The 15,600-nt window shown below is 41.9% G+C and overlaps 1 protein-coding gene across 4 annotated transcripts in view; it reads left to right on the top strand.

The window, feature by feature from the left end:
- lrba (LPS-responsive vesicle trafficking, beach and anchor containing) overlaps window positions 1–15,600 on the top strand; it is a 166,576-nt gene that overhangs the window by 104,538 nt on the left and 46,438 nt on the right. For all 4 annotated transcript variants that reach the window (XM_017035168.2, XM_025058739.1, XM_017035167.2 and 1 more), the window contains 5 exons: window positions 7,259–7,376; window positions 7,509–7,611; window positions 9,155–9,270; window positions 9,596–9,708; window positions 15,114–15,254. In XM_017035168.2, the coding sequence (XP_016890657.1) occupies window positions 7,259–7,376; window positions 7,509–7,611; window positions 9,155–9,270; window positions 9,596–9,708; window positions 15,114–15,254 (591 nt within the window). The remainder of the gene's footprint in view (window positions 1–7,258; window positions 7,377–7,508; window positions 7,612–9,154; window positions 9,271–9,595; window positions 9,709–15,113; window positions 15,255–15,600) is intronic.

The following is a 15,600-nucleotide window of genomic DNA, read 5'->3' as shown; positions in this document are numbered from 1 at the left end:
CGTGGGGGGCGCGCCCCCACCCTCCCCCCCCCCCCCCCCCCACCCCCCCCCCCCCCCCTCCTCCATTTGCACCTGAGCCTAGCTCCTCCATCATGCTCCATCTTTGGGCTTGACTGGCCCAGTCAGGGGGCAGGTGCCTCCCCAGCCTCCTTTTGATTGATCCCCTCTCTCTGTCATTTATTCCCTTGGTCTTCCTCTGACACACGTGTCAAATGCAACACACCAGGTTGATGGATAGGCCTGCTTATGGATGCCAGTCTGCCTGGTAGGCTACTGATATTACAATCAGCACCTGTGTACCTGCTGTTCTCACAGGCCTCTGTGATTCAGCTGAGGTCAGAGAGAGAAAGAGAGAGAGAGAGAGAGAGAGACTCCAGTCAGATTAAAAGATCGATGTCCAGAAAGCCAAATTGGGAACTGGATTGTAGATGTCGTCTCCTTTTGTCAGACAGGTCTGTGCTGCATTTGGGGTGATAACAGCGCTTCAATTTGTCACCGAATGCACAAAAATGTATTTAATATTCAGTGTCAAATTAGCCGTACAAAACATTTGTAAAAACAAAACAACACATTAATCACAGCTGGGGAAAAATAAAAGCGACCCGTTGGTGTAGACTCTGTGAAGACATCTCTGTGCTGGAGAGCACAACGTTACACTGCTGAATTCTGAGTTCTGCTGCCTCTTTTGTCATTATGGTTAATGACCCATCCAGTCTGGTTAAAATGGCACATCCACAGGGACATTCTGCAGATTAGGTACTCATCCAAGACAGACTCACTGCCAACGTCAGCACAGCACAGCTTTTCCTCCTGCCCAGTAGTAAAGCCTGGAAAATGAGGATGCTGCCTGAATACAAAAACTATAGATAATCGTTAATGTTTGAAATTAAATCAGAAGATAAATAGGTTTTGTGCGGTTGACTTATTCAAGCCACCACTTATCAATCATTTGAACCAAACATCTCAGGGAATAAAAAAAAAAATCACATGCATTTAATTTTTTTTTTCATTTTCATTCATTTAATGGCTCAAGTGAGATTAGTTTCAGTCCACCGATCACAATCACACTGTATACCAATAAAATGCAGAGACCAAGTGAAATTAAATTGTAAAATGTCTGAACGGCGCTTTGTAATTACACGACTCTCTCTCTGGAGCTGTGCAAATGTGATCCTTTACTAACACCAAATCTGCACGTGCACTTTTCTTTCAGGTTTATTAAGAATATGTCACAGTGTATCAGTCGTGTATAAACTTCTTCCAAAGTAAATAAAAATACAAAGTTTTAAAAACACTTCCGCGGCGTCGTTGGAGACGCCTCCGAGTCCCCGGACTCTGCTGCTTATTCTTGATACGAGTCCTATTCTCTCTCTCTTCTTTTACCCTGGACAACCAACTTCAAATTCCCCAGGAGGGGTATACTTTTCACCCCACACCCACTTAAGCCGGTAACAATAGCCGGATTAGAAAAGAATTTACTTCAGCGAAGCCTCGCTCCGACCCTAAAAAAGCCTATCCATCACTAAATGGTGAAATGGCAGCATGAAGGAGAGCGGGGAGAATGCGATAGGAGTCGGTCAGCGATCTTAACCTGTCTGATGTTTGCCATGGAAGCCCACAGCGAGGAGACGACCAATGGCATTAGGTCTGAAACGGCTCCTGTACCTCGGCGGTATCTCTGCGATTTCTTGAAACCTGAAACACTTTCTTGTGCAACGTTGTTTCCGTGGCTTGACAAACCACGGAATGCTCTTCCCTGAGTTTATTTCCACACAGGTGCAGCTTTACTATTGAGATCATGAATTACTCCTGAAGATTCAGATAAAAAGAACTTGATATTCTAGTAGTTTTTTTTGCTGCCGTGGTAACAGTTAATTACTGCCCCCTGTGACACGAACGTCCAAAAATCTGAGTAAACTTTACTAAGGTTTAAAAACATGCAGACAGAGTGGATTTCTCACTGTGTATATATCTTCCACATTTCTCACCCTTCTCCTCCTCATTTATGGTGCTTTATCCCTCCTTTGTTCCTCGTCACATTTCGCGGCTGCAGCTCTACCCTTTGTGGCCTCAGTCACAAGGTATGACGGGATAAAAAGAAGGCACTGACCGTGAATAATTTAAAAAAGAAAAAAAAAATTGGAGCCTTATTAATATCTGCTTTGTATGTTATGTACGTGAGGTTTAAAAAATCTATATTAATAATTCTCAGACTGATGTTGCGTCTCAAACCAAAGCTAATGTGGCTACGTGGCTCATTTACACTCTGCTGTCGTTTTATGATTCAAGGCCGGTCTGGGTTTCAGACTGTTAGCTTATGCCCAGGGGCTGAATATATGAGTTAATGCACTGAAGACTTCACTTCTCCGCCAATTAACCCCCAAAACCACTGCAGCGTTTCCCTAAATCCACCCAAGACCCTTTTTTGTTCCCACTTCAAAAAGGCTAAGCTGGAAAGGAAAGGAGAAAAGGCTAACCAGTTAGCAAACATTGAAAAGGCTAAGAAAGGGGTTTAATCCCTATTAGGCTAAATTCAGCCTAAGTGTCCCCCAAAGATCCTTTCAAAGGGGACTTTCTTCAGGGAGTGCTAACTCCGACTGGGAGACGTTTGGGGCTGAACGCTGTGAGCCTTCAACCCCGCTCTCTCTGCGAGCTGAGTTTGTTTATTTTGCTTTAATTCTCTCACATCCACTGCAGCTTCTTGGTTGTGTTTATTTTTGACTTGGTAGTTTGTTTTACTTCCCTTGAGGCAAGTAGACCTTCACCTGTGACCAGAGATTTCATTTTGAATTAGATACACGGGTAAAGGGGCAGTCGATGGTGGAGGTTACTGCTGTGATGGGGGGTTTTCTGTTTTGCCCGATTTTTATTTTTGTGTTTTTGTTGATTTGAACCTTTAGTTGGATGCTCACTACGTCCAAAACTTTGTTTGTTTGTTTGTTTATTCCAAGGAAATCTGCCATAGCTGTTTATTTTTTAAAGGTTAGAATGAGCAGTTATTGATGGAGTTTTTTTTTTAAATTTTGGTTGCACATGCAAGACGTCATGCACATAGACAATGGTATTAAAAATGATTCCTGCCGAGCCACAGGGAGCAGATTATAGCTGCTGGAGTGTGAAGGCAGAGTCATGTGGCTGCTCCGTCCTAAGGTTACATGAGTTTAAGTTTGTGATTTAGTCAAATTAATCTTTTGTCAAGATATTCATGCTCGAAGAAATTTGCCTGTGAACGCGTGGCTTTATTTCTACTTCTTTCCAGTAGCTACGATACTCTCAATTCTCCCTTTTCCTTTTTTTTATTTTTGTTAAATCCTTTTTGGTTATCACTCAAACTCAAAAGCAAAATCTGCCTTAATTGGCTCCAGAGGGCTCAGGAAGGCTTTGTGTCAGCGGTGATGAAGCTCCTGATTGGTCCAGAGGCACAGCCAGCCAACAGACCCTCGTTAGTGTGTCGGGCTCCTTTGCTTGCTCGTTAGTCCGATGAACTCATTTACTGATGGAGAATGACAAGGCCTCAGTTACCGAGGTGGAAGGAGGATGGTGGGAGAAAAAGGATAAGAAATTAGAAGAGCAAAAAAGTATGATTATAGGAGAGATAAGCTGTAACACTTATGTTGATGCACCGGGCGAACGCTTAAATGTCAACGTTGTTTGTCTTCACTCTTTTTAAATTCTTTTGCAGCCGTTAAAGTGCAGTTAGTGTCTCCGTCTACTTAACTCCTCTTTTTTATTGTAGATTACCTGATTTTTGCTGTGAACTCAGTGACAAAAAGCGACTGTGCAAACGTAACTCATGCACGAGGTGTGAGTCGATAAGTTCTAAGACAAGTTGAATCAAAATCTATAGTTAACGAATAGCCAAGTTATTTTTCATCATAACCTCCATTCAAATCTGAAGAACTACAGGCTGCGTTGGAGAATTTCTTCTGTAGAATTCTCTAAGTTTTCATGCCCTGTCTAAGGATGTGAAACAAAAAAAAAAACATTTCAAAGCTTTAATAATTTTAACAGGTTTGTTAAAAAATCTGATTCCATAATAGTTCATTTTTTTTATGGATTGTAACTCAATTTAAATAAAAGTAACAATTGATAAAATAAGCTGTTTTAGATTTTAAAATCAGACAAAAATTTTCAATTACGCCATCTGTCATAAAACTTATTGACTCAATCACTACAAGAAAAAAACAAACTAAAACCATGTTTAGTTTATCAACGTTCATAGTCTACAGTCTCCAGTGTTTGCTTTTGCAATTACACATAAGAGTGTGAAGACTTGGCTGCTGAAAGGATTCTAAATAATAACCAGCGGTAACCAACCAACATGCTGATCCAGTCCACAGGTTTTTTTTTTTGTTTTTTGTTTTCTATGAATATTATCAAGTTCTCTCCCAACGTGCTTGTCGCTGCTCTGTGTTGATGTTGATGGATCACCTCTCTTCCTCCCGCTCATTAATTTCATCACCTTATCTCCCACACCACTTCATTTGACCAAAAGGTAATAATAAATCCCTCATCCATTATCCTTTAACTCAGGCAGCCATGCGGAAATACTTAATAACAGCCAACAAATTGAACTTCAATCACCTCATTTTACTTCAAGGATGCACAGCACATTACACTGAGGAAGCAATTACGCATGTACCGCTTATCTTACACTGGTTGTGTGCATTTTGGAGTGAAAAAACATATTTAAATTATTCTTATTGTGTTCCCAGTTTTAATGATTTTTTGACGACAAAAATTCAAGTTTGGGCCAAATTAGACTTTTCCGACCACAAACACACACCCTTCATTTACTGGCCTTTTCATTTATGTCATGACTGCTCATAGACATAATCCAGTTCCTAACCTCAACCATCCCATTTTTAAAAAGTCTCATCCTAATTCTTCCCCTTGTCCCTCCCATAGATCATATATAAAAACAGGGAAATGTTCCATCTGTCTGTTTAAATCATGTCAATTCTCCATGGATTTTTAACATCAAGTATCAGATGTGAGGTCTTCGTTGGGAGAACACAGTAGGTAGATGTAGAGATGGTAAATAGACGATGGGATGGAAGAAGCAGGAGAATGAATTTGACATGATGCTGTGTTTGATTGACAGCTGGATGGCCCAATTGAAACTCGACCTTGTGGTGCTGTTTGTGTCGATCTACTTATGGTTTGTGTCAGTGATGCTTGCTGTCATTCTGTGACTACTAAATAACCGTGATGTCAGACTAATCACCCTTTTTACCCTCCCAGTTTTATCCATCTTTTTTTTCCCCGCCAAATTGAATAATTGTAATTTACCATAAATGGAAAACCTTCATATTCATATAGTAAAGTGTGTATAGTAAATCTGAACCGTCACAGCAGAGGTGTGTAGAAGAGCTCGCCTCTGGTCCAGTTCATATATAGAGTCTATTATTTTATTCTACCCTAACACGATCGTTCCTTGTTGATGAAGGACACTTGTTTTAGTGAAGAAAAGAAGAGAGAGGTTTCATTGGCCGTGGTCTCTCTGTGAGATTTAGTGGTGACAGTTGTTGTGTACATGCGTGTATGTGTGTGTGTATGTGTGGTTACACATGGTAACCACCGTCGCTCGTCCCCTCTTCATGTGTCCCTCTTCATTCTCCAGCCTTTTGAGCGTCTGACAGAGACAAATGACAGTGCCTCAGAAATGAGCAGCAGACCGACGCACAAACAAGTTGAGGGTGGAGGCAAGTGAGATGGAGAGGAAGGGGTAAAAAAAAAAGCATTGCAATCAAGAGGTGTTCTTTTGTTTTGTGGTTGGCTCTGTCCTCCTGCGTAACGCTTCGGAATTGATCTTTGGTCAGACCGGTCCTTCACACCTCCATGGATTTTGTTCCACTTGAAAAGAAACATCAATAAAACTGTGCTTCATACCAGAGCAGCCATGTTGGTTTTTGATGTTTGCTTTGATGCACTTGACACTGATCCAATGCTGTCTGATTTGTCTTTCTGTGTTCTATCATGTGTGTTTGTCAAAAAGTGTTCTGGCAAAGATCATCACGTGAATCGACTCTTTTTCCATCGCTGCGTCTTTTACCACGGATGTTTTAAAATGCATCTCTGACAGCAACACATCACACCACAGATGTTCTTCATCCCTTCCTTTCCCTCAGATCCTCTCCCGACTTATCAGTAGTGTTTTGTTTTTCTTAATGGAATTTTCATCTGAAATGAAAATCCCAGTAATACAGATGCTCAGATGTCGTGTTTATGGTTCTTTCTGTTGGGCTTTTTGCTCAGGAGAGTCTGGAGACCGGTCCGGTCTTCTGCAGCTCCTGAGTCTGGTGGATTCACCCACAGCCAGCTTCTCTAGCCACTAATCCACATTTAATTGAACTCCAGAGACTTTGAAGTGAGTCTGTGATGCAGGCAGGTCGGTATTCCTCAGAGACACAGCGAGGCAGGGGCTGTCCCAAGCTAAAGGCCACAGCTGCTCCTCCACGCTGTCCTCCCGCTTTAATGAGCTCCTTTAACTTAACACGGAGGTTAGGTTACCGGCACGGATTTGAATATTTTTGATTAATAACTAAAACTCTGAAACCAGCCCTGTCATCACAGTGTCTCTCTTACCTCCCCCCCGTCAGTGGGGAGATGCCTTTAACATTAAAGGCAGAGGAGGAAACAATTGAGTAGTTATTACTGCGGTGCTAAATAGGTTAGCAGCAAAACTAAATGCTGGATTAGGAGGAGGAATAATGGGGGCAGTGCCGAGCGTCGGGGTCTGTCAGGCACGTCTGTGACAGACATCAGGACGTGTTACTCTGACAGACGCAGGAACAGATTAAATGTTCACTTCATCGAAGCATTTTTAAATGTGTGCTTCGTGACATCATATTCTTTGACCACAGTGACAGTTGTTCGGTCTATCCTCGTCACCGTCCTGCAGAGATGGTTGATCTTCTCTGTCTGTCCTGCTGTAATTTAGCGATATTTATCTTTCTCTCTCTGTGCTGAAATATGGATCGTCTTTTAGTGAACTGACCATTTCCTTCACTCATTCCGGATGAACGGCCCCCATTCTCCTGCTGCAAGAATCACTTTTTCATTGAGGCTGATCAATATAAGACATTAATCGTGCTGCTCAGGCCGTCATGTCGCCCCTCCTTGAAAAATGGAGCGGGCTAGCCTCCTGCTCAGTCGTCGTTTACCCCTTCCGTCCCATCTCTGATTTGCTTTGTCTTCAGTTCTTCTCTTGATTGCATTTTCATTTTTTTTTCTTTTTTTTTTTACTATCTTTCAGATTCTTACTTATACCGAAGTTCTGCACGGGAAATGGATCTTCACCGAGATCCGTGCCGTGTTTTCAAGGCGGTACCTGCTCCAGAACACGGCTCTGGAGATATTCATGGCCAACAGAAGTAAGAAAAAAAAAAGAGTTTCAACAGCATTCATTCATTAATCTGAGAGTTTTGTCATGAATAAAAACAAGAACAAATAGGGATGTGAAGCCAGTTGTGATAAAACGTGGTATTTTTTTTATATCTTCACAGCTGCAGTCATGTTTAACTTCCCTGATGCAGCCACTGTGAAGAAGGTTGTTCACAGTCTTCCTCGTGTTGGAGTCGGAACCAACTTTGGGCTTCCTCAGACCAGGTACACACACACCAGAGCCAGAAGCCCTCTCTGGGGCGGGCCCCTCACCTTGGGAACCACTGAGTTAATCATACATATCGTCCCTAAAACTCACCCCCTCTCTCCTCACCCCCTCTCTCCTCACCCCCTCTCTCCTCACCTTCATAATTCCCTCCAAACCAACACAGTTCAGTTCATTTATTTATTTCCATCAGAGGGAGGGTAGAAGCTAATAGTTGTTGTAAGCCTGGAGGCCTCACCTCCTTCACCTCCTCCCACCTCCACCTCCCTTTATACCTGCTCAGAACCTCAGTGTGTAGAACCCAAGAGATTTTTTTCAAGAATGCACAAAAAAATGTTTTATGGATTATATAAAATATTAATGTTACTGTTACATTAATTTGACATGTATTTAAAATGATATCCTAGATACTTTTATTTTCATTTTACAACTTTAATGCAATATAATATGATGTCTTATAAAAGCAGCAATTTGTAGTAAATCTGCAATAATCAGGAAGATGTCGTTTCTGGACAAAATGATCAGCAGAAAAAAAAAAAGGACAAAAAAAAAAAAGACACATGGGAGAAACCACCCCAGTGCGGCAGGTGTAATTAGTAAAAGGTGCATCCAGTAATGAGTCAGTGGGTGTGTGGTTTAAGGTGAAGTAGCGTATGTGTGTGTTGGTGTTTGGCTCATTAATCAACCTGGTTTACAGGCTGGGGACACCTTGGCTCTTTGACCTGAGGACAGCTGTATAGGCCTAGTACACACACACACACACTCAAGAAGCCTTAAAACTACAATTAAAAAGTTGTCTGTCACATACAATATTTTAAAAATAAAAACCGACTTTGATTTCCAGACCATATTTATAATTATAAGCTGCTTCATTAAAAATATAGAGTGAAACTTTTAAGGTGATTTTCAGTGCGACTGTGAGACAGAGTCATATTTTCACCTTTCATGGACCTTAACGACTGTAATCTCACACACTGACAGTGATTAATTTGATCATTTTCTTTTGTTTTAATTGGAACAGGAGTCATTTGTTTTTGTCCAATAACATGCATCACATTCAAAGGCCTCGGAGGGCAGAACACTAATGCTCTCCCCAATTTAATACACATTTGTCTTGTTAATTAGCAATGTTGTAACCTCAAAAAAAAAATTGTCATTTTAATGTCATCCATATGACTGAGCTCCTTTTTTCTCCAGGCCAGTTCTTATACTGGTGATAATACACACGTGAGGTCAAAGTAACAGGGTCATCTCATCTGCCGAGACCCTCACCACCAACACTGGAAACTTTTCTATGGCCTAAAAGTTTAGGTTTTTTAAATTTTTTATGATATTACAATTATGTATTTCTTACACAATTAATATAATATATAATAAAAGTGTAAAATAGGAGTTTTTTTAGTTTATGAATGACTTCTTGGTTTCAACTTTCACTCAAATATTTGAGAGTTAGAAACATTTTGATAGTGTTTTATATTCTTCCTCTGCAGTTTTTTGTCCCCCCCTACAGGTCATAAGTCTATATTCACTGTGTGTCCACAGGCGAATCACCTTGGCCACACCAAAGCAGCTTTTCAAAGCATCCAACATGACTCAGCGTTGGCAGCGTCGGGAAATCTCCAACTTTGAGTACCTCATGTTTCTCAACACGATCTCTGGTGAGGACCACGTCCACACACTTCACCTGGACAACGCATCAGTGCAGCGTTTATACAGAGCTTACATTTACAGATGGCACACTGATTTGATTTGAAAGCAACGCTGTGTGGTGTTCTATAAGCCAAGCCGTCAAGATGCACAGAAATGACTAAACAAATTAACCAACTTCATGATGAAAAAATGTTGATTTATCGTGATTAATCCACAGCTATCCTGCGATCAGTCAGATATGGCAGCCTTAAAGGACAATAAATTTTAAAATAATTTAAATTTTAAATTTTCTTAGTGAAGGTAACTGAAATTTTTAAAAATCTCATTCTTCAGGTCGAACTTTCAACGACCTAAACCAGTACCCAGTCTTCCCGTGGGTCATCACCAACTACGACTCAGAAGAACTCGACCTGACTCTGCCCAGCAACTTCAGGGATCTGTCCAAGGTAAGACAGTGGACGCACTCCTCTGCTGACCCAAGAAAACGGGGCAATTAAGATGCCTGGTTTGACTTGTGTGCACGCACATCTGTGTGCAGTTCCGACTCCTGTTTTTTGTCCACAGTTGAAAGTTCTTGATTAATCCTTTAAAATCTGACCTTCTGCAACGCTGCAGGAAATAAACGTATCCTCCCTGGTAGCTGCAGGCTTCAATTTATTGGGCTAAAAACAATGAAAGCTTCCATTAAACGCTCCCTGACACATAAATATACACACCCACACTGATAAACTGCCTCTAAAGGTGGCTCCTCCTGGATTTATTCTTGTAAACTCCCACCTTCGTACATTCACGGGGGCTAAAAAACTATCAGCGGAAAGCTCGCCCAGCTCCCCGCCGGACTGACGATCAGTTGTGCATAATGTTGTCCAGTAGTGGGAGGACAGAGGATTAGTGTAAGAGTGAGATGATTGAGTGACTGTCCCAGAGCTGGAACCAAAGTAACTGGATAAATCAAACAGGAAGCAAAAAATAAAAAATAAATGTCTGCATTAATGGAGAGGAGACGTGTCGGAGGAAACGCATTATCAGAGGTTCACTTCAACAGACGTCCATCTCAGTGTCTGCTCCAAGTTAAACTGAGTTGGACTGACTTTAAACACAGTTAGATTTGCATTAAAGACAAACAGAAGGCCATTATAAAGTTTATGTTTGTTGCAGAGGGACAATAAAATATATGAAGGATTTGCTTGTTGCTGTTATATAATATGGGATTTTATGGTGTTTTATTTTTTAATTTGTAAGACCATGTCTTGTAGTATATTCATGGCAGATTTTAACTTTGTTGCTGAACAGATTTTTTTATATATTTCAGTTGATTTATGTCTTTTAGCTTAATTACTGCACGTTTCATTTAGGGTAAATCTTTATATAATTCCTTTTTTTGACTGACTTAATTGAAGTTTTTTTTGCTTAATGTAATATTGTTTTACTTGATGGCACAATTACATTTTGTCAAATGTAGCCAATACAAAGTAAACCTCAAAAAATAACATGCTAATGTGGATGACATTTGAGGAGGATACTTTTCTGACACTCAGCTGATGTCATGCTGTGTTTTTGTCTTTTCTTGACTTTAAATTATCGTCCACTGCTTCAGTTTTTGCTGCCAAAAAAACAGGCTTTTACTGGTAAATTCACTAGAAAAACAAATCCCCTAAAAATCTCTGGTGTGTAAACTTCTGACCCAGCTTTTTTCACTTTATGTTTAAACCATAACAAAACTCAGTAAAGGCAGAGACAAATATTCTGACCCAGCTTTTCACAAAACTCAGTAAAGGCAGAGACAAATATGATGATCCAATCAACGACAAGACGTTGAAACGCACTCGTACTTGAACCCTCATTTTACAGGTCTTTTCTTTCACTCCTCCAACAGTCGACACCTTGTTCTCCTCCGTTCTTCCTTCACTCCTCAGCTGCTCCTCCGTGTCCCTCCCAGGTTTTTATCCCTCCCAGCGTAGCCCTCCCCTCAGTATGAGGCCATATAATTACTCTGTTTATCTGCCCTCATGTTGCCCAGTAGACCCAAGTGCTACACTTGTACTTGCCCCACCAGCACACACACTTAGACGCAAACAGCCAGCCCTCCCTCGGTTTGCCTCCTGCTCCTCTCCTCCTCGGCTCAGTCGAGCCTTTCAGCCCCCGGGGCCAAAACACGGAGGGGGGAGATGGACAGAGAGAGACAATCAGTGCGAGAGAGAGAAGAGGAGAAAAACAACAACACTGTTTGATCTCCTCGTTCTCCTCCGCAGAGAGAGAGAGACATAACGAAAGAGAGGGAGAGAGGGAGTGGGTCTGATTTTATTATATCTGTTTTATTCATGCTGCTGACACGTGTATGACTGCTGGACCGTGGCAGAATGCAGTGTCTGGAAAAGGGCAAGCAGGATTGTGCGCCCCTCCCCGCACCGCTTCCTCCTCCCCAATCAACCTCCCCTCTCCCTTTAACTCCCCCACCCGCAGTCGTTTGTATCCCGTTTCTTTTCTTTGCGTCTTGATGTTTTCTGACCTTCACAGTTCCATCGCCCACCGACTCACTCCTGTTTGGTTTCCTCTTCACCTCCTCCATCCTGGCACTCACTGCACATGTCTATTGTTCCAGTCTTATGACAACACTGGTGCTTGTCTATTATAGAAACAGGTCATCTGGGAAGCCTCCAGTGACATTGTGAAGCCAAATTGCCATGAATGTCCCCTCTGTGTGTGTGTGAGTGTGTACACGTGTGTGTGTCACACTGTCATCATTCCCAGAACAAGAGGCCACAGTGAATTTATGTCCCCTCCTGGCAGAGCCGTTCTGACCCCGGGGACTTTCTTATCATAAACTCTAACCTCAACCTGACATCAAACGTCCGACCAGGAGATAACGCTGTAGTCACCGTGAGCCCACGCTGGTCGTCCTCACTCTACATACGTGACTTTTTTAAGTCTCCACCTGTACCGACACCTCAGTTCTGTCAAATTGATTGTTTCCTTCAATTAAAGGCACCTCCGTCTTCGTTCTTGTTGTGACGGAGCAACAGCAACAATTAAAAGAGCGGCCGTCGCTCTGACCGGAGATTAGCTTGTTTGCATTCACATAACCACAGAAATAGTGAGGATTTATTGAGCTCTCCTCGTACCTTTGCGCTATAACCCACTACTCACCAGCCAGATCGGCTAATGGTGTATTGATTTCACCATACGTGCCCCATATGTTTATCCCCCAGGCCTCCTGCACTGTTTTCACTGTTTAAATAGGACATTATACATAAACAGTCCTTTGAAAAGCCTCTTTTGATTTATGGCTCAAAGCCCTGGTGATGCTCAAATTGTAGCTGTGCTATTACACTTCATCACAGACCGCCCATTATTGTTGTAAAAGCAAAGTAGCACTGGGTAATGTTCCTATAATAGTCCTCAGGAAAGTTCATTTCATTCCTTAGGGTGGTTGTTTATATACCCAGGGGTTTACGTATCCAGGAAAACATTCTTATTTTTTCACGTACTTGTATCCGCAAATGAAGGATAATTGGCAAAGAACGCGGGTACCATCCTTCATCCTCAGCGAATGTGTCATTACGGGTTGATATGCCTGCACCTGCTGTTCATGAGGGGGAACTGAAAAAGTTCCAGGACATATTACATGAATATAATTTTGTGGAAAAACAAATCTGCGTCTCTATTTATCATCTATTTACTGTAAGTCTAAACCAGAGAACTCGTCGCTTCTTTTTTTTTTTTCCTCGTCTGAGGACCGAAATCCTTCGTCAAAGATTGTGTTTGCTCTGATCTGATTAAAAAGGCAATTTCGTTGTCAAAGATTTCGTTTGCTCTGATCTGATTAAAAAGGCAACAGCTCCAACTCTTGACAAATCTGTTCAAAAGCCTGAGAGACTCTAAGAAAGATTTCAGCTACTCAAGTATCCACGGACGTTTTTGTCTGATTTCATGAGTCATTTTTTCCTACAGCTTTTTAAGGGAAAAACACATTTTGATTGGAGTGTAAGATGAAGAATCCAACCTGAGTCTAGTCGTGGGTTGACGTTCTTTTCGTGCCCACTCTTCCCGGGCACATCTGATAAAGTTACTTGTTTTAATGTATCAGTAGATTTTAAAACTGTTCAGTCCACTCACTAATGAAATGATTCCTTTTGACCTTTTGTCTAAATTTACAACAATTACTATTAATTACTCTGACAAAAATCCAGTGTGTGTTTCATTTGCGGGCAGTTCTTTCCCCTCTTTTATCTTTGTCCTTACAGTAGCCTTTAATAGCTTTTTCAAACCATAGATTTCCCTGCTCTTGGACGACTGTTAAAAACGAACCCCAGATTAAATCTCCAATGTTTATTCCATCAAAGTGGCAGCACAGTTTCGCTCTGCAGCCTTCTCTGTAGTCTAATTAAAACTATGAGATTGGTTCATTTATCTGAGAGCTCATCAGTGAGCTATTCTCCGCCACAACATATTAGGCCAATCTCCGGTGGGGCGGCGGCGGCGGCGGCAGCAGCAGCAGCAGGTGTTCCATCAGCACGGAGCCAGGCGCTGGGCTCGGCTCTTCTCTGATGTACGGTGCCGTCATCGCTGATCTGTTGTAGCTACTGTAAGATGAGACCGCCGGCCTCACAGTAATTTACAGCTGTAAACAACGCAGGCACACGCAGAAAAACCAGCGGCTCTCACGTGCACTCACGTGGACTCACGTGCACAGTCCTCATTCTCTCTCTGTCACCGTGGCACTTTATTCGCCCTGTCTCCCCTTTCTTTTTTTTTAATGAGCTGATTGTTATTAGAGCTATAAATCAGACAAATGAGTGTGATGTATAATTCACTCTGTGTACCCACCCACCCCCAGTGGCCGTGTGGAAGCCCACAGTGTATCACTGTCAGCACGGAGCTGCATAGTGTTTGTGATGCAAGGCTGGTTTTTCTTCTTTTTTTTTTCTTGTTTTGTTTTTACACCAACTCAGAGACCTGGTTTACAAACGGAAACAAAAAAACCCACCCTTCCTGCTACACCAACCTGGTTTTTCATACACCAGCCTTTGGTGCTGCATTCCTTTAAGGCACACGTACACGTTGACCAGCCCGCTCCATTACACTCACATGAAACAGAAGCTATATCGCGGATCAATATGAAACTCTGACCCTGGAAGAGTCTTGTTGTGACAGGCACCCAATAATATGAAAGAGATCCAATTGATCCACGTCCTACAGAGCCCTCATCGTCAAAAGGCCATCATTCCATTACTATTGATCTGCTCGTGTGCTTCTATAGGTTTATTTGTGGGTGCCGGATGAGGAAGGGGAGGGGGAGGTGGAGGAGGGAGAAGGGGGGGGGGCACAGTGAGCAGAGGACTAATAAAAATTGAACCAGCCCGAGAGTGATTTCTATAAATGAGTGTCTGAATAATAGCCGGGTAGCAAAGGGTTATTGGTTTTTTCAAGAGTGATGGAAAATTAATGCAACTTAACCATTTTTTACTGGACTATAAAAAGGCCTGGAGACCAGTGTATTAGTTACGGATTAATAAAAGCAAGAAATTAAAGAAATCCACAGCCCTGTTATTGATATTGGTGGTGGGGGCTCTTTCATTGAAGCATATTAGTTTCCTCTGACAGGTTACAGCTGCGGGGGCTCTGTTTCACGGCCTCTAAAAAGCACTCTGGGTGAGGATTGATTTCTGTCTGAAGGGAAACATCATCTAATATTCATTTGTGATTGCACAAAGGTTACCAGCTTTGTTCTCCGTGCTGCAGTTTTGCTGCCAATAGTGGTCTTTGAATATAGCCACAATAAAATGCAGGATGAACTCTTTGTCCTGTTTTTTTTTGCTTTGAAAAATTAAAAACATATTTCTCTCCACAGCCTATCGGTGCTCTGAATCCCAAGAGGGCGGCGTTCTTTTCTGACCGATATGAGTCATGGGAGGACGACCAGGTTCCTAAGTTCCACTACGGCACCCACTACTCCACCGCCAGCTTCACGATGATGTGGTTGATACGCGTTGTAAGTGATCACAGCTTAAAGTTACACAGTGAAGGAATGATTTTTCTGTATCATCCAAAGTTAACAAAAAGTATAACACAATTCTGCCACAATTTATTATAATCAAAAATATTTTTTTATTTAAGGCTGTCAAAATAACACGTTATCCATAATAATTAATTTACATGATGGATTACATTTATTCAGCTTTTTTTTTTTTTAAATACAGGCCCACTTTTTATATCCAATAATTCAATCATCCATCCATTAAATCAGGGGTCTCAAACTCAATTTACCTGGGGGCCGCTGGAGGCAGAGTCTGGGTGAGGGTGGGCCGCGTAAGGGATTCCACAATAAAGTTTTTTTT

The sequence above is a fragment of the Cynoglossus semilaevis genome, chromosome 9, assembly GCF_000523025.1.
Source record: "Cynoglossus semilaevis isolate Cse_v1.0 chromosome 9, Cse_v1.0, whole genome shotgun sequence".
Lineage (NCBI taxonomy): Eukaryota > Metazoa > Chordata > Actinopteri > Pleuronectiformes > Cynoglossidae > Cynoglossus > Cynoglossus semilaevis.
Note: the sequence above shows the minus strand (reverse complement) of the source record. Positions and strands in the feature narration are given on the sequence as shown.